Below are 27660 nucleotides of genomic sequence, written 5' to 3' on the forward strand. Positions count from 1 at the left end.
TTCGTATACTACCCTCTTCAAAAATTACCATCCATAGCAATTCAGTGTTTGATACTGAGGCAGGGAAAACCCTTAGAATAATATTTCAGTCTGATCTGTTAAACTTAAAAATAAATTTGAGGTTTGACAGTGAAAGTTCAATTTAAAGTGTGTGTAAAATAAATAAATAAAGTCCCACAATATAGCTCCCACACTTCTGAAGGGACACTGACTGCTTGTTTAGGGTCAACCATTTAAAGGAAAAGGAAATATTTCATGGTACATCCCTGGGATATGTTCATACATACAACTCTTTAAGATAACATTTGGAGGAAATACAATTTTTACAAAATCTTTTGAAAAAAGATATGTATTCTCCTTCTGGGATACTGAATAGGAAATTGAGCTAGATGGCCTGACCTCTATCTAATAAGACAGTAAGTGGCTTCTCATGTAACAGGGACTTTTTCTGATTTGTCCCATTCCCACCCATTTCCCATTGTCCTTTCTAAATTTACCATCCTATGCCAGTTTGTACAACGTTTTAAATTCCCCCAAAGAGCCGTTCTACCAATGTGCTTTCTTCAGGAGGAAAAGAATTGATATTTCTTTGGAAAGTAATCTTTTCTGTGAAGGTGTTAAACATTTTAGTCCAGACTGCTGAAATACAGAATGGTGTGGTACAAATTAGTAAATTCCCTCTGAACAAAAATGTTTATTAATTTCTTTCTGTGGTGTGGTAGTATAAATTGTTGGCATGTTGGGTTTTGTTCTGAAAGACTTTTTAGACAGGAAACATTAAAAAAAAATTGCAATTGATCCATTCTTTCTACCATACAAGCTAAATTACTGTAAAACATGGCATAATTTATTGGCAGTTCCAGGCACTAAGATAAGGGGCTTACTGCCAGTCCAGCACTTGTATTACACTCAGGGGCGGCTCCAGGCACCAGCACCGCAAGCGTGTGCCTGGGGAGGCAAGCCGTGGGAGGCGACGTGGCGGTCGCCATGAGAGCGGCAGTCAGGCAGCCTTCGGTGGCATGTCTGCGGGAGGGCCTGCAGACATGCCTGCGGGAGGTCCCATGGCTTTGGCAGCGGGTACACCGAAGGCACGGGTCCAGCAAATCACCCGCAGGCATGCCACCGAATCCGTGGTCCAGCAGACCTCCCGCAGGCATGCCACCGAAAGCTGCCTGATTGCCGTGCTTGGGGCGGCAAAAAACATACACTGATTACACTTAAGTCTTGCTAGTAAGATTTGATGATTAGCCTTACCTTCGAGTGTCAATTACCTGGATTTCTGTGCTTGTCTGCATGCTCTAGCTTTATAGCACCTGAGATTATTCTCATCTATCAGTGTATCACTTCAACTAAATACTCTTTTCCCAGACTATTGAAGGCAAAGCCATTGGACAGATGTATGTGCACTTATGCCCATTTTCCATTTTTATTGATATAATCGTTTATACTTCTATCCTCATATTGTTACCCTAATAAACCATAAACAGACTAAATTGTCTCCCATAGCTCTCCCTCTTCATAGGAATATGTGTAAACACACTGACCTAAATTACACAACACTTAAAAGGCTATTTGAGAACTAAAGGTATGTACAACAAGTAAAACTATTGCCTAGTTTTCTTCTATCAAATATGTAATATTGATAATTCAGAATCTGAAATAATTAAAAGGATCTATCTTTTCAGCCAGAAAATTAAGTTACAAATCCTATTTTGCTCTCATTTGTTTCATTTGGAAGCAGCTGAGACTAATTTTGAAACACTATTACTTAGTGCACACCTAACTTGCAGTGTAAATGGTTGGTTATTTAAATAGTTGAAAAGAAAAAAGGAAGGAATCAAAATATTTGAAGTCTTAAAGATTAGTAGTCCATATTCTCCATAGTGCTATGTAAAACTTGGCAGTATCACTTCTCAGGGGCTCATTCAAACATTTCCTTTGTTTTTTTAACATGTGGGTTGGTACACTACCAAGTTTTGGGTTTAAACAACCCCCAAAAATCTGAGTAAAACTGTCAAACCTGCTGAGTTTCACTTGACTAGCTGCAGTACTATAGGAAGCTGCAGAGTATAACCATGAGAACGTAAGTTTTGCATTATTTTGACTAAATTGCAAATCATTTCAACTTGATGGAAATTTTCATGGTCTTTCTCACATCTTTTAACTATTCAGGATCTGGCTTTCAAGTGAATACCAAAACATGAAGCCAGAAGAGTGGCCACAGAAGAGTGGCTTTAGATTTTTGTTGCAAACATCCATAGCTTCAGTTATCCACAATGTGCTTGTTTATTAAATTGTCTGACTTCAGGGTACTTTCCCTTCCTGAAACCTGTTGGACAGGAGGCTATTATGTAGCAAGTGGCTATAAATAATGATTGTTGAATAGAATGCATTCCACATTGCATGCTCAATTCTGCCTAGCTAGTGTTCTTTTACAAAGCTTTTTTGCCATCTTAGACTATGGCAGACTAGAATCATTGTCGTGTAACACTTTTCATTTTCACAAGGTGGGCATTTTTTTTGCTTGCTATGATTTGAATGTTTGAGCTATCAGGTAAACGAAGGCTTAAGCAGGAAATCGATTCTAATTACAAGACAATACAAATGCCCTTGCAAATTTTATCGCAGTAATTTTTCCCCAGTGCAGCTCCACTAGTGACAACAATGGGAAACAGGAGATGGGCATTTTTCATTTTCAGGACAAACGGCAATGAAAAAGTCTGTAGAGAGGTCACACTACAACTTCTGTGATTCTATGAGGTGAATCATGGTTACAGAGTTTGTTAGCATAGGCAATGTTTTGGGCACAGCGGTAAAAACATAGGCACCAAGGGAACTTTTATTGTAAACATTTAGGGGCCAAATGAGTTTAGGTGCCTACACATTTAGGTAGCAACCAAGCAGGGGTTTTACAGATCATAGTGGTGCCTAAAAATAGGACTTGGGTGCCTAAAACTGAAGGTTAGGTACCTAGGTACCTTTGTGGATCCAAGCCTAGTGTTTACATCACTGGGTGATGCCTAGCATCTTATTCACTGCTTTTTGTAAAGTTATAACTACAGTTGATATAGCCAGAGGGCAACCATATTCTATTATTACCTAACCAAAAAAGTCAGTGTGTTCTTAGATAATATAGTGCTTTGCAAATCAGGTAATCTGTAAAATGTTACCCTAAAACTGTAAAATTCAAAATTTTAAACCATACACAAAAGTGGAGACCTCCCACACATCATAAAAAGATATATTGCCTAAATAATATATTGTAGGATTTAGAGAAATGGGAAGGGGGGCCGGAGGAGGCAAAAAGAGTTGGGTATAAATCTTTGCAGTTTTAGTGCAGAAGGATATTTGCACATTTCCTGTAACTGAGTTAAGTGTGGAGAGTTACAACCTCCAATAGTGTAATTGTGGAATATTTTTAAGCACCGTTACAAGTTCCTTGGGAGACAAAGCCACATAGCTGAGACTAGGGTTTATAAATGTATTTTACAAATGCTCCAGGCATAATTTTGCAGCTTTTCTTACTTATTTAGGCATAAATATTCAAAAGTTGGCACTGATTATGGGAGACCAATTTCTGAGGGTTCCCAGTTGAAGATACTTAATGATTTATGTAGGGCATCCAAAACTGAGTCACTCAAAACCAGTAGCTGCTTTTAAAAAGGTTGTGTGTTAGACACTGCTCTCGTTATGTGCCAACTTGCTATGTAAACTCATTAAACTACTTTTGACAAATATCCAGCAAATTGAGCTGTCTCAAAATCTCTCCCCATCAAAAGCCAAAGTTTACCTATCAACCTCCTCATACAGTTCATTGCTTTCCAAAGGGAAAACAAATGGCACCATGACCTGAAATTCTGCAAATTCAAGCTTTCATGAACCAAAGAGGAAAGTGAGAAACAAATAGTCCCCACAACTGAGGACCATTTGCTGAAAAATGCTCTACTACCAGCTTCTTTACAGTTAATCCAGTCCTGTTATGTAAAATATTTCCAAAGATGTCAATTGCTGTGTTATCATATTGGGAGTGCCTCTGATTATGTTAACTGCTATGTATTCTCACTAAGGGCTTGTCTACATCAGAAAGTTGCAGCGCTGGTGAGGGAGTTACAGCGCTGCAACTTAGGAGGTGTACACATCTGCAGGGCACCACCAGCGCTGCAACTCCCTGTTTGCAGCGCTGGCCGTACTCCCGTTTTGTCTCGGGTGTAGAGGATCCAGCGCTGGTGATCCAGCGCTGGTAATCAAGTATAGACACTTACCAGCGCTTTTCTTGACCTCCGTGGAATAAGCAGGTATCCCAGCATACCTGAGGAAGCCTCTGGTAATCAAGCTGGTCTCCTTCCCCAGCTTGCTCTCGCGTTCCCCGAACCCCGAGCAAGCAGGTCTCCTTCCCTGCGGTTTGCAGGGTGGTTCGGGGAACGCGAGAGCAAACCGCGGCGAAGCTGGTCTCCTTTCCCGGTTTGCTCTCTCGTTCCCCGAACCCCCGAGCAAGCAGGTCTCCTTCCCTGCGGTTTGCAGGGTGGTTCGGGGAACGCGAGAGCAAACCGCGGCGAAGCTGGTCTCCTTCCCCGGTTTGCTCTCGCGTTCCCCGAACAAGCAGGTCTCCTTCCCTACGGTTTGCAGGGTGGTTCGGGGAACGCGAGAGCAAACCGCGGAGAAGCTGGTCTCCTTCCCCGGTTTGCTCTCTCGTTCCCCGAACCCCCGAGCAAGCAGGTCTCCTTCCCTGCGGTTTGCAGGGTGGTTCGGGGAACGCGAGAGCAAACCAGGAAAAGAGACCAGCTTCGCCGCGGTTTGCTCTCGCGTTCCCCGAACCACCCTGCAAACCGCAGGGAAGGAGACCTGCTTGCTCGGGGGTTCGGGGAACGAGAGAGCAAACCGGGAAAGGGGACCAGCTTCGCCGCGGGTTGCTCTCGCGTTCCCCGAACAAGCAGGTCTCCTTCCCTGCGGTTTGCAGGGTGGTTCGGGGAACGCGAGAGCAAACCGCGGCGAAGCTGGTCTCCTTTCCCGGTTTGCTCTCGCGTTCCCCGAACCCCCCTTGAAGCCGCCCAACAGCGCTGCAGTGTGGCCACATCTAACACCACTTGCAGCGCTGGTTGCTGTAAGTGTGGCCACTCTGCAGCGCTGGCCCTATACAGCTGTACTAATACAGCTGTAACAACCAGCGCTGCAAAATTTTAGATGTAGACATGGCCTAAGAGAGACTATCTCTGACTAAATGGGTCCACCCACTATAAAGTCAACGAGGAGTCCGGTGGCACCTTGGACTCCTTGTTGTTTTTGTGGCTATAGACTAACACGGTCACCCCTCTGATAATTGACACAAATTTAAAGTTTTATAGTTAAAATCCAACACCTTATATTACTCCAATTCTGCTGCAACCTCCTTTTGCCTCCACAGCAAATACATACTATGTCCAATGTATATTAGCAGCAGCATTTAGTAAAAGGTATGGGAATCCTCTATTTACATTCTCTGTAGAGGAGAGGTAAGAGAAACAAAGGCACGCTTTGAAGAACAAGTAAACAAAGACAGGATGGGTGAGGTAATATATTTTATTGGACCAACTTCTATTGGTGAGAGAGACAAGCTTTCTAGCTTCCACAGAGCTCTTCTTCCAGACCTGAAGAAGCTTTCTACTCTCTCAGCACAGCAGTGCAAAAAGACACCCCAGGTTGTAGAATTGAGGGGACACAGCTGTTCAACAGTCTAAATTGTATCCTGCGGAATGTTACACACACATTTCAAGGGACCAGTCAAGGTGAAGTGGCCACTTAACACTCCTCTAGTCAAAGCTTGTTTCTGTTACCAACAAAAGTTGGTTCAATAAAAGATATCACCTCACACACCTTGTCTCTAATATCCTGGGACCAACTTGCCTACAACAACTGCATACAAGGAAACAAAGAGGAAAACACACACACATATATATGGAAGAAAAAAATCCCAATGGAAGAAAAAAATCCTAGTGTAATTTTCCTGGTCAAAAATAAGATCCAGATGCACAGGACAGTAGATTTGTGTTCATTTGACTGACCAAGAAAGACAGCTGAAATATATCTTTTAAAACATTTTAAATTAAATAAACTGTCCAGCATGGGGCTTTTTTATTCCCTGAGGGTCTTATCAGTCCATCCCACATAATGAGAACCTTATCCTTGCCACCAAGCTAATCTGGTGTGTTCATTAATTCTACTTCTTTAAATCACGTAACAGAAATATCACTGCCTACTTGCTAAAGAACTGAACTGTCTGAATTTTTGTTCCTTAAGCAACTGAAAAAGTGATCCTCTTCCCTCTGAGGTTATGCAAGGTTATGTTGAATGAACTAAACTCTAGTCTTCCATCCATTCCTTTTTAGCTCTTGTGGCTACATTGTTTCTCAATCATTTTTGCCCCTAGACTTACATAGAAACAATGGTCTTTATCACATTTCAAGGTAATAGAAAAATGTATAACCTCAGTGCTACTCCTTCACAAAAGGAGCAATTATACAGAGATCCTTCCTGGTACTCTTAATCAGAGAGTGTGTTTTGCCCTAAGGTTGGGGAATGTTCCCTGGCTGTTGGATTCAGATGCCTCAGATCCGTAGGTTCAGGTAGAAGTTGTTCTGGCACTGGAAAGTCAAATTTTCTCAAATGATATTGCTAAGTAGAGGTTAGCCAATGTGGCCAGGGTATCCACAGTGGCATGGGTTAGTCCTGCCAGTTACCCCCAGTCCAGGATCATATCACTTGTTTGATTCATAGGATCTATAGAAGTGTTCATTCAAGGAGTCCTTATGTCTTGGATCTGCCTGCTGCGAACAGTCCAAAGAACTAACTGATATATGTTTTAATTTACCTTTCTTTTCTTTCTTCAGAACCGACATAGTTAGTTCCAGTAAGTTGTCCAGATCCTTAGGGTCTCTATCTGCTACAGGTTCCAATGGAGACCATAATATTTTTGGTTCCAGATCAGAGGATTTGGATACTGGAAGCTCAGTTGTCTTGGAACTGGAGCTTGGTGCCAAGGCCAGAGTTTTCATAACTGATACTTTCTTGGATCCACAAGTGCCCGGAGCCAATTCAGGTCTCCTATCCTTCCTTTTGCATCCCTTAAAATTATTGCATCACAGAGGCTTGACAGAGAAGGCCTCTTGTAACAGAAGGTGTTGGAGTCTGTTCTGTCTCTCCTTCTGGGCTCGAGTAGTACATGTGCTGCAGATAGCACAGCACGCCAGAGAATAATTTTCATATAGGCCTTTCAGGCACTGAACCTGCACCTCAGATGCTGGGAACACACCTGAGCACAACATGCATCTCTGAAACCCATGCTGCTTTATGCTAGGCTGTGCCATGTCCATACCAGTAAATATTCCTACTTGAAGCTAAACTGCTAATCTGAACTATCCTAAAAATCAGCTATAAAACTTTCTAATGATAACTAGTCTAAAAGGTAAAAAGGCACTCTAGCTATGGAGCTGGGAGATCCAGAGAGGTTCACATCCTTTCAGTGCTGCATTTGGAAGGAACTGAGGAGACAACAGGCACCAAGCCCCCTTCTAATGTCTTGCCCTCAGAATGTGCTTGTATGCTGGGCATAGGAATGGGAAGGGTGCGTGAGCACTCTAACAGGCCCTGCTACCAGAAGATTCCAATGTCTCTGCTGGATGGTGCATCCCAAGAGTAGGGATGTGCAGAGGCGATTCAAAGAACTCTTAGTTCCTGACAGAATCAGAATGCTATTTGATGGATTAAAATCAGTAAATATTTAAATGAATATAGTTAACATGACCTCAAGAGACCAGCATCCAGGCCTAAGTACCTGTTTCTTGGTAACTAAGTTTCCCAATGTTTGAAAGCTAAGCTTACTGGCTGTCATCCAAAACACATTAAGGGACGCAAGGCAACTGCCTGCATCACAGATTGGCATGCAAGATTATGGAGCAGACAAAGAGTGTTTTTGGCAAGAGTGTTTTTGGCAACAGTGTTTTTGTGGAGGACAGTGTAATATTTTTATTAGTATCCCCACACAAAATTAAACTGAGTAAAAACATTGTATTGTAATACATTTAATGAAAAATTACTAGACTATTGAAAATTCTCTCTATTTCAAGATAAACTCGATCTTGGGCTTGATGTATTATAATAGTAAATCTTACATGCCACTAGAGACACATACACTGTACTGCGGGGCACAGGTACAATTCTGTATATCACTAAGTGCTGCAGTAACAGATTGGCTGGTGATGCCTGCTGCTGCTGCATCTGTCAAGGGAAGCAGAAAGTGTAGCATGCCACAGCAGTTCTACTGAGGCAGCATGATGTGAACCTGGAAGTGCAGAAGAGCACACTGATTATCCTGAGATCCTGAACTATGTGTAGAAGACGAATGGTGCAACACAGTGTTATTGCACTGACAGAGCGATGTGTCGCTATGATGCCCATTATGGGGAAAGGGTGAGGGGTGTCTGTATCTGCATAGATGTAGAGAAGCTAAATTGTAGCAATAAAGAGGGAAAGGTATTCCACAATAAAATGTCATTTTCTATTTCCACTTAACTATTTGTAGACTATTGTAATGCATTGACTTGAATTTCATTACTCCTGATTTACTGCAAGTGTAACTGAGAGGAGACTAAGCCCCATAATCGCCAGGTTCATTGAGGCAACAGTATCTTCCTCGCTACATGCAGCTAGTGGATTCTGGCAAGTTCCACTCCAACGTCACATTGACAAAACATTCAAAATACACTGCTTTTGTCCTCTCCCGTTAACCCTCCTAAGCACCTCAGAAATCTTCCAAAGGAAAATGAGTGAGATTCGACAAGGATGGAGGGAACAGTTTGTGGATGTGAAGTTTATGGGAAGTCGGAGGAAGACTGCTAGATAAGGCTAAAACAACTACTGTAGGCAACAGAGCCTTCTGAACTAAAATTAGATACAGATTAGTTGTACCCCTCCCACTCTTAAATTTGTACCTTAGCAGACTAATTCCCACCACCACACACAAAAACATTTAAGTATATTTGTGTTATGTGTTAACTATTTTAGATATCACACAAAAATACTATGATATAAAAATAACGTGTGAAATGTTTACATTTGTTTGTTTACAGAAAGCATGTGAGTACCATAACAAAATTACACAGCTTAATGAATACTTCTGTAATCCTGCTATTTGTCAGAGTTCTAAATAAATCTTATTATTTCATAATTAATTATTTAAATTAGTTTTGTTACCCTTATCTGCACTCCTCACCCATGTTAAAATATACCAAAATAAAAGTAGTCACAGTTGCTGTGGAAGTGTGTATTTGCTTTTGAAATCCACATTAACAGAGGATTTAATGTTACATGTGTTTACTGAATACAGTGGAATTGGAAAAGGGGTCTATCAAATAAGCATCTTCATCTTCCATATTTTTTAACTCTTCAAGGCTGATTATAATTTCCTGAGTTAAAAATTACTTCAGTATAAGTAATTCACATTTTCTGCAGTAAGCATTGTCTACAGCAGGGTTTCTTAGATGACTGGGGATGCCCTGGAAGGGGGTCACAAGGGGTACTCACTAGGTTGCATCCTTTTCTTGAGAAAATAAAAAAATTGTAAAATCCCACAGTTGTTAAGGCTCATCAGGAGCGGAGGCAAGAAGGAGCTTGCTCCTTCCTGCTGATTCTGTAGCTGTCCTGCTCCTGCCTTGCCACCTCCCTACTCTTACCCAGACTTACTGCAGCTTCTGCCTCTTCTTTCCTACATCTCACTATACAAAGGCATGGTTCTGCGCTGATGTAAAGAAGCAGTGCTTCAGGAGGCTGTGAACGCTTGAAGTTTCCTGTGTTTGCTGGTGAATGTGAGTGGATGAGAAGATGGGAGAAGCCCCATCAAGCACCCGCCACACACCCAGTGTGCCAAACAACTTGCAACTTATTGCTATGATCCTAGTCTTTCAATCATTTGTTGCCTGCATAGACTCTGGAGAATTGTATGCTTTGCTGCAAGAAACTTTGGTGGTTTTGGGATCCTGGGAAGGAGAAATGGTTGAGGACCCCTGGTCTACATAATACTGTGAACACAGTTCAACCAGTGGCGTGGAGCAGTGCTTGAAGGGCAGGAGTTAGGGTGTCAAATATGGCTCCTTCTCCACAGAATACACAGTCTTGGGTGCAGATTCTAAACTGGTTAAACCAGTGGTTCCCACTGCAGTGTTCCAAAATCCCTCGCTTTGTTTTTTGGACTGAGACTGGGTTTCTTACCCTTTTCTGCTTTGGGGTAAACAGATTACCTATCCACCACACCCATCCCATTTGGCAGGAAAAGCTGTGCACATGAGCTCTAACGGCAACAAAACTTATGTCGCTCAGGGCTGTGTGGTTTTTTTCACACCCTTGTATAACATAAGTTTTTTGCCAACATAAGTGCTAGTGTAGATGTGGCCTTTGTTTGAACACTATAAAATTTTGTAATGTAGAACAGCGGCTCTCTCTATTTGTTTTGTTGCTATTTTTATCTGGATTCTTTTGTCTTGCCAGGTGGTTGCTACCTCCTTTCTTGTAAGTAATTTATTACTGAGCAGCAACAGCTTCTCTATAGTTAGAGTTGGAGCCACGCTATCACTACAAGCTAGACTTTTGGAAAATGTCCAAGCTTTCCAGTGTATGTTTAAAAAAAAAACTTTGGTGTTCCCCTAATTTTTTTCCCCTTATGAAATTGCTACATATTAACCAGCATAACTCACACGTTATATTGTGAAACGGAAGTCTGCTTCACTTTGGACCTTTAGCCAAGTCTCTAAGTTACTGTGCACTAGTTAAAAATGCAGATGTTTTATAGCATGAGAGCACTCAAATTACCCATTCATGAAATTTGCTCTGAACTAATCTCTCCTCGTCCAGTTTCAGCCTCTCCCTTTTTCCTGGGATTATATATATTTTCACTATTCAGTGCGCTTCAGAATAAGGAAATAAATGAGTACATCCCTATTCCTAAAATAAAAATAAGGTGAGGCCAACTAACCATGCATAACAGAAAGCAAGGGAGGAGGCAATGTTGAAAGTGGTTTTCCTTGATTATAGATTTGTCCTTTCAGAATATTTTTCTGGCAAAAAATTGTAGTTAGGAAAATCTTTTTTCCAGACAGTTAGTGGTATGTATTCATGCTTCTCCTGGCATACACACTTGTCATTTATTCCTGTGGCATCCCTTCCACTATGAAATTGTCAGCAGGTACCACATAGCTTACAAAGCAGGGAAGTGGAGATTTTGCAAGTAGTGCAGGTGATTTGTCACACATCTTCAGTTAATTTTGACTTTAATAGAATATGTATAGCTAAATCCCATGCCCTGCTTTGAAAATATCACCCTCAGACTGTTTGTGGAAATCTGTACATTTTTCCAATATAAATTGAAATATACTGTACTAGTAACTTTATGCCTGTTTAAATGTGAAGCTGGAAGCACTGTTTATAAATTTGTGAAGTTCACAATGGCTCATGTTCTGCTATCCTTGATTGATGCTGGCAGGCCAGATGCCAACTTTTTGTCAAGACTGAAAAACTTGGCTAAGAACTAACAAACTCATAGCTGGAGACCAGACCAGTTCATCTATTGTGAGCAAAATTAACATACAGGTATTTGTCGTATAAGAATGTATTTAGTGTTTAGACTGTGAAATGCTTGTAAGTTTCTGCATGCATTAATCTCACTTGAAATGTCTGTATTCCATGCTATGAGAAAATATGTAAGTTTTGCTTTATAATTTTGAAAACCCAGGCATGGGAATCGTCCTCCCCCCAGCCCCACCCATCCAGAAGCGCTGTCAAAATCAGATGGGCCATCAACAAAATCTCAGTATAATGGATGGGTTAATGGCTTTATCTCTGCAGAGAAATTCTACATGTAAGGAAGCTCATTCTATGGATTTGGAAGCTGAGTGAAGAAAATAAAACAAACTCATAGGAAAATTTTCCATCTTTTTTGGCTATTTGAACTCTGACAGGGCCAGACACTCAACTGAGGCAGAGATCCCCAGTGGTTACCCTAGGTCTGCCCTTTGAATTGATAAATACAACTCTGTCACTCTTAGGATTTAGATGGTAACTCATTTGTGTGTATATGTTTGCTTGCTTTAATTTGTAACTAACACTTATTCCTTTTTTCCTGGTTAATAAACCTTTAGATAGTTTATTACAGGATTGGCTACAGACGTTGTCTTTGGTGTAAGAGCTAGGGTACCAATTGATCTGGGGATAAGTGACAGGTCTCTTAGGACTGGGAGCAACCTGACCATTGTATGATTTTGGTGTAAGTGACCATTTATTCACTAAATCTAGTTTGTCTGGGTGGCAAGATAAACTGGAGAGTCTAAGGGGACTGTTTGTGACTCCATGGTAAGACTGTTAGTGATCCAGGAGTTCACCTTTCTTACTAGCTTGGTGAAATCTAATTATAGAACACATCACCAGTTTGGGGTCTCTGACCTGTTTTCTGATGGTCTGCCCTGAGGTAAGCATTCACAGTTGTGAGGCATTCCAAACAGCGTGACAGTTCACAGTGGCTCATGTTATGCCATCCTTGATTTAACAAAACTGCTATTGATGAAACCAGAATGTTGGCTCCAGATGAAGAATGAATAACACAAATATTCTTTAGCTCTCTAGTCTATGCAGTCATGTGTGTGCACACGCACGCACGTGCATATGCACATGCACATGTGATATCAGTATGTACATATAAATAATCAAAGTATTTTGATAACTTGTTCAAAGCAGCAATAGTTTTGCAGCTTCTCAGCAGCTATAGGATGGCATTAAGTTTAAACATCCCAGATCACCTACAATAGGAAATAAATGAACAAGAAAACTTCCATTTTGATATTTCAAAATCCACAAAGCATATGTATTTTATAAAAGTTACAGATGAACCACAACTTTCTATCTGATTACTTACATTAGATATATAGCTATATTTTAACTGTTGCATATGAGTAAGTTATTTTTGTTCTCAAAATTTATGTATGGCCTACACCTTTAAGGTATTACCATATGAAGTACAGTAACTAAGAAAAGGCCTCGAAGTCCAGTTTGTTGTCTAATATGTGGTACTACTTTTATTGGACCTTCTAATTGGTTCAGATCTGTTTGGCACTTGGGACAGCAAAACACCATTCTATATAAAGATTCAATTACTTCCCTGCTCATTAGACATGTGAGGTCAAATTCTGCCCTTAGTACACTGGTATGACTCATTGCTATACAGTATGTACAGAACAGAATTTGGTGCACTGAGCAAGTGAGTAAATAAAACAATGCTTCAGCAGTCTGCATTTCCAAAGAACATGTTTGGAAACAGCCCTGAATCTTACAGCTTGTCTACATAGAGATTATTTCTTATTAGCTATTCTTTGTCTTAAATCTGTTAAACTAATTCAGTTTACAGCACTCTTATTCCAGGAAAAGGCGTATCCATGCATGGAGTTAGGAATAATTAATTCTGAAGTCACACTCTACCTTAATCAGGATTAATTTTCATTTGTAAAGCTCTTGGTAACTGCAAAGAGTTGCACTATTGCAGTAGAATTGGCCCTTTTACTTTGATAGTAGAATTGGTGCATTTTGAAGCCAAATGCCACCTATTGCCTGTTTGCGGATTGTCATGTGGATGGCGAATAAAGAAAACTCTGGCTGACTCTATAGTAAGTTTAGTATCCAGGTTGTTTACTGGCTTGTTGAAGATGTTGCATCTGATCTTCACATATGAAAGCCACTATTGCCAAAACACTTGATTCTATCACATTAGAATCTGTTCAAGATACTGTTGCACAAAAATCTGTTTATGGCACTTAAAGCAATTTTTGTCTATTTTTCCATGCTAAATGCTCACTTCTCAGTTAACGTGTTCATAGTTTTTTTCCTTTTTGAAACTGGTTAGTATTATCCATATTTTCTGCGCTTTATATGAACATATAAGTAATTATTCAATACATATGACGGTGTATTATGTTTTGCTGCATTTTGACTTCCATAAAGAGTGTTGTTTTCCAGAGATTTCAGTTCTATGGCTAGTTATTACTGGAATTTATCTGTTGTAATGGAATATACGGTACATTTTAATGACTCAGGATGAAATTTAATGAAAATATCTGACTAGTCAGCAATAACCTAATTATGCTGCTAATTGTGTTAAACTGTTGACTATCACAATCAATCAAAGTTTTTGTTGGTGTGTGTTCTTGAAGCACGAAAGTCACTGTACTACCATAAAGAGCTACTGTCACCCTTGTTTTGTTTTTTTAAAAAGTATAAACAATGAGGCAAGTAGTCTTTTCTTCCCATCTTTATAGCCAAGGCAATGTTTCAAAATTATCTTGTTTTTCACATTACTGTCTGTATTCAGTATGATTTTGAATATGTTTATCAGATAAATATTCTCTTTTTATATAGACTTGGATTATCACTTGCTTTTATCTTCAACTGCTCCTTCTTAATCCTCTTGTCAAAGCCCAAAGTCCCTGTGGGAATCCAGTGACAGATGATGTAAATGACATCACAAAACTGGTAAGTGACTTTTTAAAAACCACTCTTCTTAAAATATTAAACAATAGAAGGCAGTAAGGACACCTAAGTTTTAAGGAGAGATTAAAGTAAATATTTTGATACCTTTTGGATAACTGACACCAGAATAGTGAACCAGATTGGTGACCAAAAGTGTTTAGAACTGAAGGATGTTTGGACTACCTGAACTAAATTGTTGGTATTGGCCCAGTTTCTACAATATCCCTGTTCACTTAATTAAAAAAACCCACCTTTACATTTGATGCTTTTGTTAGCAGGCTTAGCAGATAGTTCAATAAGGATTCCCTCTTCACCCTTAGATTTGGTCCAGGTAACAATTGAAGCAGAATAGGCAAGAGTGATCGTGTAGGATAACTTGTACTATCTTTTTGTATCAGTTTGTGTTCAATAGGACTTCATTCTTCAGGGTTGTCAGGCTGGCACCTACTTATTAGAATTATATTCAATTAAACATAAAAAATGATTTCTTAACTGTTAATCACATGAGTGCAATGTTCAGCTAAGTATAGCTGTAAGGCCTTATCCTTGACTAGTTTCATCTGGTGCAGCTCCATTGGTGTAATTTATAGACTGGAACTATGTTGATTTCCAGCAGCTGAGGATCTGGTCCATAGCTCTTAAGTGTTCGGTAGTAAAAGGCAGTAAATATCCCTCAACAGGTCCTATCATTTAGAACTTCCCTTTAGTCCACATTATTGCTCTGATATGCTGAAATGGTTGCAAGATCATTTTTAAGGCTGCGTTAAAGACTTCAGTATGATGTTGCTTGCATGTAGTGCCAGCACATCTCAGATGTCTTTATCCTGTTTGGGCAGTTCTCATATCCATCAGGCATATAGTGTATTCTCCTAACTCCTCAGTTTGTTTTCTGTGGTCCTTCTCAAAAACTTAATGTTTCACCGTAGTCCCCTTCAGCTTAATTCCAAAATATTTAAGTGTTTATTCAGGATAATAGCTTCTGTTTGAGGAATATTCTGCTTTGTTTCCTCAAATGTTGTAAAAGTAACGTTAAATAACAGTACCAGTTATGAGGGTTAGCTAAATAAAGGACAAACTATTTTGAAAGAAGATCACCACCAATTTTATGAATTGTCATATTTTCAGATGGAATAAATCTGTTAGCTCTTCCAATTTAACAGTATATGGCTTAAAACTGAATCAAGCATAAACGGAGGGAGCAATAAATTTGCATGCAATATGAGCATTCACACTGTTTTCCCGTGATAGCTCATCTTAAAAGGACGCTTAGTTTAAAAAACTTCACTCCTATATGAATTTTATTACCTACTTCTGTTACAAGAGCTAGCACCTAAGGACTAGACCCTGCAGCTGGAGCCATGCAGCAGACAACTGTGCCTTGGTGGTGAATGGAATTTAGGCCTGGGAATAATACAGAAACTAGAAGGGAAATGTTTTCAATTTTTTCCAGTTTGCTTACTTGTGTATTTTCTCCACAGTATGCTCAGTTTGTGTGGGTATTTCACATACAAGTCATCTCTATAAAACCACAAAAATGGGGAGCAGGACTTGGAGATACGTGTCACACCTTAAACTACTTTGACCGTTTTTTAAAAATTAGACCATTACAAGTTGACGGTGCCCTTTTCGGTAAACTACACTGTTGACAGCTCGTCACTGGGAATGGCATAGGGAGCTATGTATAATGGGGCTTAAACTACAGTGGTTTTAGAGCCTAAGATCTTGTCTACACTACCGGGGAAATTTGACCAAAGTTACACTATTCCAGCTATGTGAATAATGTAATCAGAGTCAACGTAGCTTAGTTTGACTTACAGTGGTGTCTTCACTGTGCTGTGTCAATGGGAGAGGCTCTCCTGTCGACGTACCTTACTCTTCTCAGGGAGCTGGAGTATGGAGTCAACCAGAGAGAGCTCTGGCATCAATTTAGCAGAACTTTACTAGACCTGCTAAATTGACCCCCATTGCATCAATTGCAGCAGCATCTGTCTCTCCAGTAGTGAAGACAAGCCCGAAGTATCATGGGCCTTATTAGTAGTGTATTTACACACACACATACACAGACACACCTGTATACAAGGGTGGAGAGTAATTCATATTGAACACTGATTGTTCAGACTAGAGCAATAGCAAAGTACAGTATTACACAGAATACTTCAAAACTGAATTGATTTGGCAGGGTTTTCAGGTTTCTATAATGAAATCATGGCTCCACTGAAGGCAGTGAGAGTCATGCTACTGTCTTCAGTATGTCTGGATTACATGCTCTTCATAAATGCTATTCCTTTCCCCTCCAAAGAAACCTTTTAATGCTTAAATTCAAAGAGGGTATTGCCTTTATTTTGAAAATGATAGCAGTGTATTTGAAAACACAAGCTTTTATGTTGATTTGTTGCATTTATTTTATATTCATTAACATTTTATGATCTAGAGATAGTGTATCATTAATGCATACAAATGTAGATACAGTACTCCAAAGAGTTAAGTGATCAAACATTCAGTTCCAACATCATTAAAATATATATAAAGCTTTTAACTGTAAGCATTTTGGCAACATTTATGCACTTCAAAGCAAAATATATGAATCAAAATGAAAAATGCCTCTGGTTATCACTGGTTGCAGGAGATTGAGTTACAAGGATCAATCATGTGTAAATTGGGAGCATAATAAAGTCTGTTATTATTTATTATTTTTATTGCTGAAGCACCTAGAAGCCCCAAATATGAACCAGGGCCCCATTGTGCTAGAAGTCTACATAGTGAGTTTCATTTCTGATGGCACAGATTTGCCTTATTTCCCCATTAGCCCCAAGGGACTTGTTTAAAAGTTCCATATTATATACCTTAATTGTTCTTTTCCACTAAAAAAAATTGTAGATCCCAGGATGCCACAGGAGCTAATGCTAAATGCACAATTATATCTGTTTTGCCTTTAGTTACTTTGCTGTTTGTGTAAAAGGGCCAAATTCTGCCTTTAGTTACATTAAATGTAACTATCAGTAAGTGTATGCCCGTCCGGGCTCGGTCCTTGCCCCCCTAATCATTTCCCCCTATGTTCTACCTCTGGGTGCTCTTATCAACAATCATGACTTTAACTCAGTTTGTCTTTATGCTGATAGCTCATCAGTACAGAGGTAGATTTGTAAATCCTCTTACATCATCCAATCTAGTATCTTGACTGGTCGTTCTCACTTCTCATCATGAATGTCCAGACATCAAATTAAACTCAATATGGCGAAAACTGAGTTCGTGATTTCTCCCGCCCGCCAAACCTTCTAGTCTCTTCCTTATTCTCACTCACTGTGGAGAACAATGCCAGTCATTCTGCCCCATTGCCAGGGTGTCATCTTTGACTCTGTCCTCTCACTGAATCCTTATATTCAGGCCATAAATCTTGCCATTTTTCCCTAACATAGCACCTCTAAAATCTGTGGGGGTTTTTCCCCTCTGTTCACATAGCCCAAGCTCTTATCCAAGCCCTTATTCAACACCTTGATTCCTGCAACCTCTTCTTTCCTGGCCTTAACTACTGCAATCTCTCTGCTCAAGTCTATTCAGAATTTTGCTGCTAAAATAATCTTGGCTTGATGTCCTGACCACATCAACCCCCTCCTTGAGTCTCTCACCGGATTCACCTTCATCTCCAAATCAAATATACACTTCTTGGCTTTGCCTTTTAGAGCCCTTCATAACTTAACCCCACCCAGCCTAGTTGTTCTAATAACCTATTGTGATGTCAGTCCCTGCCTTGGCTCTGCCAGCGTTCTCAGACTTTACCATCCACCAGTCAGTTTCTGACTTAATCATCTCCATGGTTTCTTTCATGCTGCCCCTTATGCATGATAAAAATGCCTTATTAAAATCTAAACAAGCTTTTATCTTCCTTCTACTCTCGCCCAAGACTTATCTCTGCCATGATGACTATTCCTCTTCTCCTTCTTTCTTTTTCCTACTCCACACCTCTACCTCAATTAGATGGAATACAAATGTAACTAATTAAGATGTGCCAGTTCTTCACTGGATTAATTTGCTTGTATGTTGCTTCCCCATCCCCTACAGTTCATAAACTTCTGTTAAATTCTAAACCCTTCTGGGCAGGGATTGACTCTTTTCTGTGTTTGTAAAGAGACCAGCATAATGGGGACTTGGTTCCAAATGCGGTCGTTGGGCGTTACCATTACATAAAAATTTAGTAGTAATAATTTAGAAGACAATAGAGTTTCTCAGGTGTAAAGAGAGTCAAAATGCATGTATAAAGCACCTTGAGCCTGGCTGTAAAGCATTGTTCTAGTCTACTAAACCATATTTTATTCTGTTAACAAAAATATAACATGCAGGTTGGAAATCAGAATTTTAGTATTTATGCTATACGCCAGCACTCTACTATCAAAGTTAGGAATGAGGAACTTCCTGTAATCTCTGACTATGCGTAATGTTGGATTTATCAAGTTTATTTTGAATAATAGACTGAAGATCGCATTTTGCTGTCATAAAGTGATGCAACCACTGGATTTGCTGGATTTACACTAGCATATCAGAGCAGAATTAACCCTCCCCCCGCTTTCTTTTTTTTTGTCTATAAATAATTGCATGGGAAACATTTATCAGAATTTAGGTCAGTGGGCATATATCGCCGTTGACTTCAGTGACAGCAGGCTCAAGTCAAAAGAGATAGTATTTCTTGTGATTTAGATATACTTTTGAAGTCGCTATAATCTAGTATTGCAACATGAAGAAATACTCTATAAAAAGCTCCTAAAAAGCACAGAATTTAAATGAGCGAAAGTGCTTTCTTTTTAGAGAAATCTTATCAACAGATTTTTTAAAGCTTTTTATTAAAGTTTTCTCTGAGATTTGAGTGACAATTTTAACATAATATTCAAAATTTAATCTGTGGGAGGAGAAATGAGTATTAGAACAAGCTCAGTCAGCCCTTTTTCAAGGGCATTCGGAAGCCATAATTTCATTGCTATAGAAGTAATTTTTTTAGAGAGAATTCTTTCTGCACTGCCAATCATCTGGGCTTTTATTTTTTCTGTATCAAGACATCTTAAGGGAAATGCACTCTGTGGAGCAAATATTTCATGTTACAAAATATAATTGCAGCACCCGTCAATAGTGGTTGTCAGTGTCACTGTTACTATGGTAATTTTTTTTTTCAATAGAATTTTCATCAAGGTCACTATACAGCACAAATAGAATTTATTTATGCAAATAAGATGCTTCTTCTGTTAGGAATATAAATCTTACATTTTCTTGTCTTATGTATTCTACTTATTTTAAAAGTTTTTCTATAGACCGTTGGAGGCACAAGTAATACCTGGCTTTTACAAGACTCCAACCATTTAAACAAGTGGCTTCAAACACCTTATCTATGGACTCTGTTTTTTCTATTTGACATACTTATGAGCCTTGCATGGAGTTTTCAGACTCTGCAGCATCTAAGATTTCACATTTTAAAAAATGTTTCCAAGGCCTGGTCGACGTAAGGCAGCTTACAGTGCTAGGTCAATGTAAGGCAGCTTACGTCGATCTAACAATGTCAGTGTACGCCCTACAGCCTTGCTCCAGCCAATGTAAGTGCCCTACTACACCAACATAATAACTCCACCTTCACAAGAGGCGCAGGGCTTATGTTGGTGCAGTTAGGGCAATGCAGTGTCCCTATAGACACTGTGTTACTTACATCTACTGGCTGTCATTTTCATCAATTCGGGGCTCTGCTAGAGCTGTGAAATTGACAAGAAAGCAGGCTCCCCTGCTGGGCTGCTGCCCTTTCTCCACCCCAAGCTGGGCTGCCACTCAGGATCCCAGCGCAGTCTGCCACCTGGACTCTCTGTGCCCCAGCTCCCCACTGGGAGCATGGCAATTGACCGAACTGCAGGCTTGGACCTCCTGCTGGGAGCTTGGCTGCCCTTCCCTCCTCCCCTCTCCTCCCCCCGGCTGCATCCGGCAGGGAGCTCTGCACCTGGAGTCAAATGTGGCTGCTTCGTTCCCAGTGGGGAGCCAAGAAGCCCGGTGTAGCTGCCCCATTCCCGGCGAGGATCCGAGAAGCCTGATGCAGCTGCCCCATTTCCGGCAGGGAACCAACTCCTGGCAGGGAGCTGAGTACAGAGCTGAGCCTTGGCCTTCTGCCCCCCACCCAGTCTCTCTTAAGTCGGTGGAAGTGCTCCTGCTGAGGACATGAATCACCGACAAGAAAAGGGCAGTGTGGATATGAACCACTGCAGTAATTTCTGTGGTGGTTGTAAGTCAACCTAAAATAGGTTGACTTAAGTTTATAGTGTAGACATGTCCTAAGTCCTCATGAGTGAGAACAGAATAATTAATCTAGTATTGTCTTCATGAATTTCAGACAGCTATAAATGATGAGGTTTTAAAAAAATATCCACATTAACTATTTAATTGCTGATCATTTTTACAGGTAGAATGCAGAAGGTGGCAGGAATAAAGCCCCAGGGAGTGGAAAGTAAAAGCTGCCGTGGGGAAGGAAAGGCAGAAGGAAGCAGGGAGGAGAGATGGAAAGGCAGGAAAGCAAGGAGGATGGGGTAGGAATAGAAACAGAGGACAGAAATGGTGTCCTTAAGGGGAGCATATTTGCCCATTGAATGAGACAGTAAGATACTGATCAAATGATGACTAATTTACTACTTCAATGACCTATTTTACTTTTGATATTTCTGATAACCTCCATTTGATATTCTTCTGTGAATTCAGAATATTAAAATCCTAAATGTATACCTTACCCCATGGACTGAAAAAAGTGGAATTTGGCAATCTGAGAAAAATGAATTTGATACCCTAGAATTAAACCATTCACATTCATGAAACTAATTTTGTAAGACTGCCATATTATAAATCCCTAATGTGGTACAATATGTTCTGTGATTACAAGTTATATTAAGGTTATTGAAACTATTTCATTTTTGACTTTTTGATTAACAGGGCTGCAGATGAAATCATTTATATTGCACCATGAGACCATTTGCTTATTATCTAAGGATTTCTTAAAGGTCAAGGAGATGTGTCTTGGAAATTCACAAAAACTAAAGTTCTTGGCCTTTTACAGAGATTAACATCTAATAGATACAGCTGGTCACAGAATTTTGCCCCTCCAAAAATAGTCAGATGAGTCATAACAAACTTGATAAAATCAGGGGGTTAAATCCTAGGCCCAATGAAGTCCATGGCAAAACTCCCATGGACTTCAGTGGGGCCAGAATTTCACCAAGGATTCTTGACTCCTCTATGATCTTTACAAAATGATACATACTTCCCCCAACCCCCGTCACTGCCTTGGCCTTCTGTGTCCCAGATAGTTAGGAAACAGAGGCAGCTTTTGAGCTCTCTGCTGAGGCAGCATTTCCGGTATTTGCGAGGCAGGGCTGACTTTAGGAAGTGCGGGGCCCAATTCGAGCATTTTCCACGGGGCCCTGCAGGGATGACTAAAAAAAAAAAAAAGTGTAAAAAAAAAAAAAAAGAAAAAGAAAAAAGCCTTTTATTTCTTCCATGTATTATTTACTTTCCATAACTATATAAATAATACAATTATATATTATGTACATTGCATCATATATGCTGTTGATTGCTTATTAATGACCGCCATTTCACATGTGTGGGGTCCCTGACACTCCGTGCGGGTGTGCACATGTGTGGGTCCCAGCTGCTCCCTGCCCCCCTCATTGAAGCAGGTATGCAGGGTTACTGCCCTGGGAACTGCAGGGCAGCAGTGGACATGAGGCTGGTTGGAGGCAAGGCAGGGGCTGACTGGAGGTAGGGTCTAGCTGCATTTCCGGCCAAGGGCTGGCTGGAGACGGGGGGTGTGGGGTGGGCTGGCTTCAGGCAGGGCTGCAGGGGGATGCAGCAGGGGTTGAGAGGGCTGGAGACAGAGGAGTGCGGAACTGGCTGGCTTCAGGCAGGGAGGTGCAGGAGGGATTGGCTGGAGACAGGGCAGGGTACGGGGCTGGGTGTGGGAAGGGCAGGCAGGGTGTGCAGGGCTGGTGCGGGCAGGGCTGTGTGTGGGGCTGGCTGGCTTTGAGCAGGGCCACAGAGGTGTGTGGCAGGGGTTGGCTGGAGACAGGGCAGGGGGTTTGGCAGGGGCTGGCTGTGGGCACGGGGTGCAGAGCTGGCTGCAGGCAGAGGGGGCAAGGATGGTGCGGGCAGGACAGGGGGTTCAGCAGAGGCAGCTGGAGCCCCGGCCCTTTAAATAGCCCCTGGAGCCCCTCGCTATCCCAGGGCTTTGGGGGCTATTTAAAGGGCCCAGAGCTCCAGCCGGGAGAGCAGGGCTGCAGGGTAGGGCTTGCGCTCCGGCCGGGAGAGCGGAGCTGCAGTGGGGCTTGCCCTGCTCCAGCCGGGGCTCCGACTGGGAGAGCAGGGCCATAGAAGACCCTGGAGCAGACTGCAGCCGGGGTAAGTAACAAAAATTTAGAAGGCACTTAAGGCTCGGGGCCCGATTCCGGGGAATCAGCTGAATCGGCCTAAAGCCGGCCCTGTTGCGAGGGACCCAGACAGCAAGAGAGGGTGCTGTAAAACAGAAAATTCTGGAATTGGTGACGTCACTGACCTCTGACAAACAATCATCCGAATTCTAGAGCTTGAGCTGAATTCTTTTTTGGATCATTCTTATTCCAAGATATTTTCAGCATGTACCAACAGTGGGTGATCTATAAATGTCTTATGTTGCAAAAGATACTCAGCCTGCATCAGGATTATCCATCAAAGGAGTTTCACCCCAAACTCTGAATTTCCTGTGTTATAGTATTAACATTATTTCAACAAAGTTTCTGTGTTTCCTGTGTGTTTCCTTTGAGTTTTTCACACAAAGAATCATGGAAATATGTGAGCTACACTTCCCAATTTTATGGGTCAGTCATTTGCAAACAATTTTTTAAAAAATTAAAGTAATTTTAAAACAGGAGCTAAGCAGCTAATACATGTTTTTCATTTAGAATTTGTTATAAAATCACTTTAGCCTTTTAATGAGTACCAAGATGAAAAACTTTCAAGTTCTTTCCCAAAATGAACTTGAATCATAATGTTTATTATGCCATTTTCTTGCCCAAAGCAATACCACAGGGAGCACAAATTCATTAGTCTGATAATTTAGTAACAGAGCTAGATCTCACTTTATTTTCTGGTAGATTTTGATAAATCTAATTATGGAAATAAATTGGTATGAGGAGGTTGACCTTCTGGAAAGGAGGCTTCCAGTACAAGTGGACAACGTGGTTTCTGCCAACTTAAAGGGGTGGTGCAAGAGTGTCTAAACTAGGGTAGGGTTAAAAAGCAGAAAACAAAGCTCAGAATGCTTGCATATTCAACTTAGCTGTTTGCTTATCACAGCCATAACTTCTGTGGGGAAAAAAATGATTTTTTTCAGGCTTTTGTAAGGAGTCATAGTTGCTGAGCAGCAAGTTGGCTGGACTGACAAGACTACCATAAGTATTTATACATTTCGCTTTAAATCCAGTCCTAAGTAGTGGATTGTGGGGAGAGCGACAAGTTTTAAAATAGTTTTAATTATTTTTGGAATGGATAATATACTTTATCAAACAAGAAACATTAGCTAGAATTTTATGAAAATGTTCATGTTTACATTTGGTGCTTTGTGATCTCTTTCTGCTTTTAAACTATGGCTAATGGCTATTTAATACTTTTCTAATATAAAATCAGTTTAAAATATGGTGTGTTACGACTTATGTTTTATTTAAAAAGGAAATGGCACATTTTTAATTTTTTGCCATGAACAACAACCAGCCTTAAATATGAGCAGTAAGACTGCTGCTCTTGATAATCTATGTGGCCACCAGAAAACAACAGCTGGGTTTTCAGGTATAATTGCAGTATGAGGTGATAAAAATTCTTGGAAGATGGTTCTGCAGTATCAGCACTGTCAGTTGAAATCACTGAGGAGGAGTGTAGATATGTGTAAACTATAGAAGTGTGAATTTATAGAGAAATGTAAATAGCTACTATGCAATTATCAGATGTGTAAAAAGTTGCCATTTAGGTCCATTCGGGGTTTTCTTTTTCTTTGACATCAAAATTCTCAAAATAGCTCATGATAAAAGTACTTTTCAAAACCAAAGCTCTAATATTGGATCATTTCATTGCAGAGATGCACATAACATTCCATCCTCCTTGTACTCTGTTTTTCTGCTCTGTGTTGCAGGGTACTGGAATTTGTATAACTTGTACAGCATTTCTATCCCTTTTCCTATATTTATTTTTAACTATATTTTTAAAGTCAACTTTTCGCTTGTCATTCTTGACAGCGTTCAATTGAATATTGAGACTCCCTATGTGACCTGATAGTGTCCATCACAACCGCCAACAGATGGTGTCTTTACTTGCTTAATTTATATAAATAGGAAGCTTGGGGCAGGTATTACAACCTGGCCCTGTATCCACTGTATGGCCACCAATCTATAGTGAGTTGACTCCCATTGCTGTGCTTCGAAGCCAACTGGGTTTGTTTGGCCTAGCTCCGGGTCCCTAGAACACACTCAGACATCTTGCCTACTGTCCTTCTTTCAGATGTGCGGTGCTGCTGCCCAGTCATCTTATATCCCAAAATCTATCTGAGTCTCCTGCATCCCCCAGTAACTTTCACATGCACTCCTAGAGTTCCACCATTCTGGGCTTCTAGTTTAACTCCTTCAGGGACAGCATGACAGGAAAGCAAGAAATACAGGCTTAGTAAAGGAGTTTCTTAATCAGAGAGTATTTTTAAAAGCACATGAGAGTTACACAACTCAAGTCCTGAAATGCACCCTCCCCTTGTCAGATCTCATCACTTCTGTGAGTCTGAGATTTGTCACCATTTCAGGCTAACCAGAGTCACTTCTGCAAGTCCTCCTTATATGTGGTGATAGTTGCTTTCCCCCTAACACATACCTGCCAGACCAGCACCTATTTCACGGTAGGTCTACACAACAAATTTACAGCAGGGTAGCTGCACCAATGAAGCGGCGTTACTGTAGCACTTCTGGTGAAGATGCTCTAAGCCAAAGGGAGAGGCAGTAGCTATGTCTACACTGGTGCTTAGTTATACTGACAAGTGTTGCTCAGAGGTGTGGATTATTCACATCCCTGAATGACATAGTTGTACCAAAGTAATTTTGTAGTGTAGACCAGGGGTCAGTTTCCTTCTGATGTGCTCCACTGGGATGCTCCAGCCCCTCTACCAATCATACTCACCTTGCATTTGGATCCCTATGTGTTTTTTAAAAAAACATCTCTTGAGAGTGGGTCAGCAGTTCAGAGGCAATCAAGTTGCTGGCTCCTCACTGACAGTCCTTCAGTGAGGTATCAAACACCTTTCCTAGACAGGGCAACTGTCTGGAATGCAATTCCATAGGCTTGCTTTGGACAAGTTGAGACAGATGTTTAACACACAATACAAAATGGAATTAATAATTCGATAATCATATCCTACCCTATTTTAGCAGGGAGCTTGTCTTCTCATATATTTGTAAATTACCATGCCAGCCTGGGGCAGAGCATAGCTCCATTGGCTTCAACTCTGTTATGCTATTTTAGACCAGTAAAAGATCTGGCCCAGGGTGTTTAATAAATAAATCTTAGTAAAAGCTCTTTCTGGTTAGAGTGAGAATGTATGCTCTGATTTGGCAATCCCCAAATTCCCTTTTTTAGTTACAAATTCTGCAATATTTTTCTGATCTACAATCAATTATAGATAAAAATGTCTAATGATAACCTGGAATCTCTAGGGGGGGTTTCTTAGGATGTGAATTCTCAGTAAATCTGTAATCTTGGCCCTTTATTTTTTTTAATTGTGCATGAAAAGTGCTTGACAGGCTTTGATGCCAGTAAAGTAGACTGTATACATAATGCATGTCAATTCTTGTAGTGTTCATTGATGTGGAACAAATTTAATCTTGAACTGACCTTTCTTAAAATAATATACTATTGCTGACAGTGCTAAGTATCACCCTATAGATTATGTATGGGAAATTTTGCACCAGCAGAAATGTCTTTGCTGTTTAAAATGCTGCTAATGCTGTATCTCTGAGCACAGCAAATAAACTGGAAAGGAAACTAGAATATCTGTTAATGTGGCATGATGTGTGGATGTGCTATTAGAAAGGAAAGCATAAGATATAAAAAATGAGTGGGAGAGGGTTCAGAGTAAGTAAATCAATTTTAAAGAGGAAGTAAAAGTACCACCATTATCTTTAAAAATAAATCGAGGGCAAATATACTGCAACACTATTTTTCTAGTCACATTCTTCTTTGAGTGATTGTTCACGTCCATTACACAGTAGGTGTGCGTGTGCCGTGTGCACGGCCATCGGAAACTTTTCCCCTTAGCGGCTCCCATCGGGCTGGAAGAGGGGGCCCCACCAGAGCGGTGCCCCGCTCTGGTGCATATATCTCTACCGACCCGACCCTCCCTCAGTTCCTTCTTACCATCCGTGGCGGCGTTGGAACATCTCCTATCTCTCGACTGAGAGTGTCCCTTAGCATTGTTAGCAGTTATCAGTGTTAGTTTTTAGTAGTTAGCAGTATCTTAGTAGATAGTTAAGCTTCCTTTGTTCTAGGTTTTGGAAAAATTCCGGCACCAGCCCTGGGTGGCGGGGCATGCCGTACACCCAGGGCTTCAAGGCTTGTGCCATGTGCCGCAAGCCTATGCTGATTAGCGATCCCCACGACTTGTGTCTCCGTTGCCTGGAGGAATCGCATCAGACAGAGTGCTGCAAAATCTGTAAGGCCTTCAAGCCAAGAACTAAAAAAGAAAGAGACTTTCGACTTAAGCAGCTGCTCATGGAGGCTGCATTGCAGCCCTCAACTTTGTGGCTTCTCGCAGGCCAGTCCAAGGACGAGGTCCGTTCCCACGTGACGATGGCACTAGACATGTTCCACAAGCTAGGTCTCCTAATCAATGTGCCCAAATCCTCGCTGATACCTATGCAAAGACTGGACTTCATAGGGGCAGTCCTGGACTTGGTACAGGCATGAGCAAGCCTACCGGTTCCCAGGTTCCTAGCCATCCAGCGAGCCGTAATCTCTATGCAACGGTTCCCCACAACCGCAGTCAGATGCTGCATGCAGCTCCTGGGGTACATGACAGCTTCTATAACTTTAAGTCTTTAAAACATGATT

The 27660-nt window shown here is 40.8% G+C and overlaps 1 protein-coding gene across 1 annotated transcript in view; it reads left to right on the plus strand.

The window, feature by feature from the left end:
• Positions 1–27660, plus strand: part of KITLG (KIT ligand) — an 85809-nt gene that overhangs the window by 26619 nt on the left and 31530 nt on the right. The window contains exon 2 of the mRNA XM_030548585.1: positions 14425–14538. Within this exon, the coding sequence (XP_030404445.1) occupies positions 14425–14538 (114 nt within the window). The remainder of the gene's footprint in view (positions 1–14424; positions 14539–27660) is intronic.

Source organism: Gopherus evgoodei, chromosome 1 (assembly GCF_007399415.2).
Source record: "Gopherus evgoodei ecotype Sinaloan lineage chromosome 1, rGopEvg1_v1.p, whole genome shotgun sequence".
Classification (NCBI taxonomy): Eukaryota; Metazoa; Chordata; order Testudines; family Testudinidae; genus Gopherus; species Gopherus evgoodei.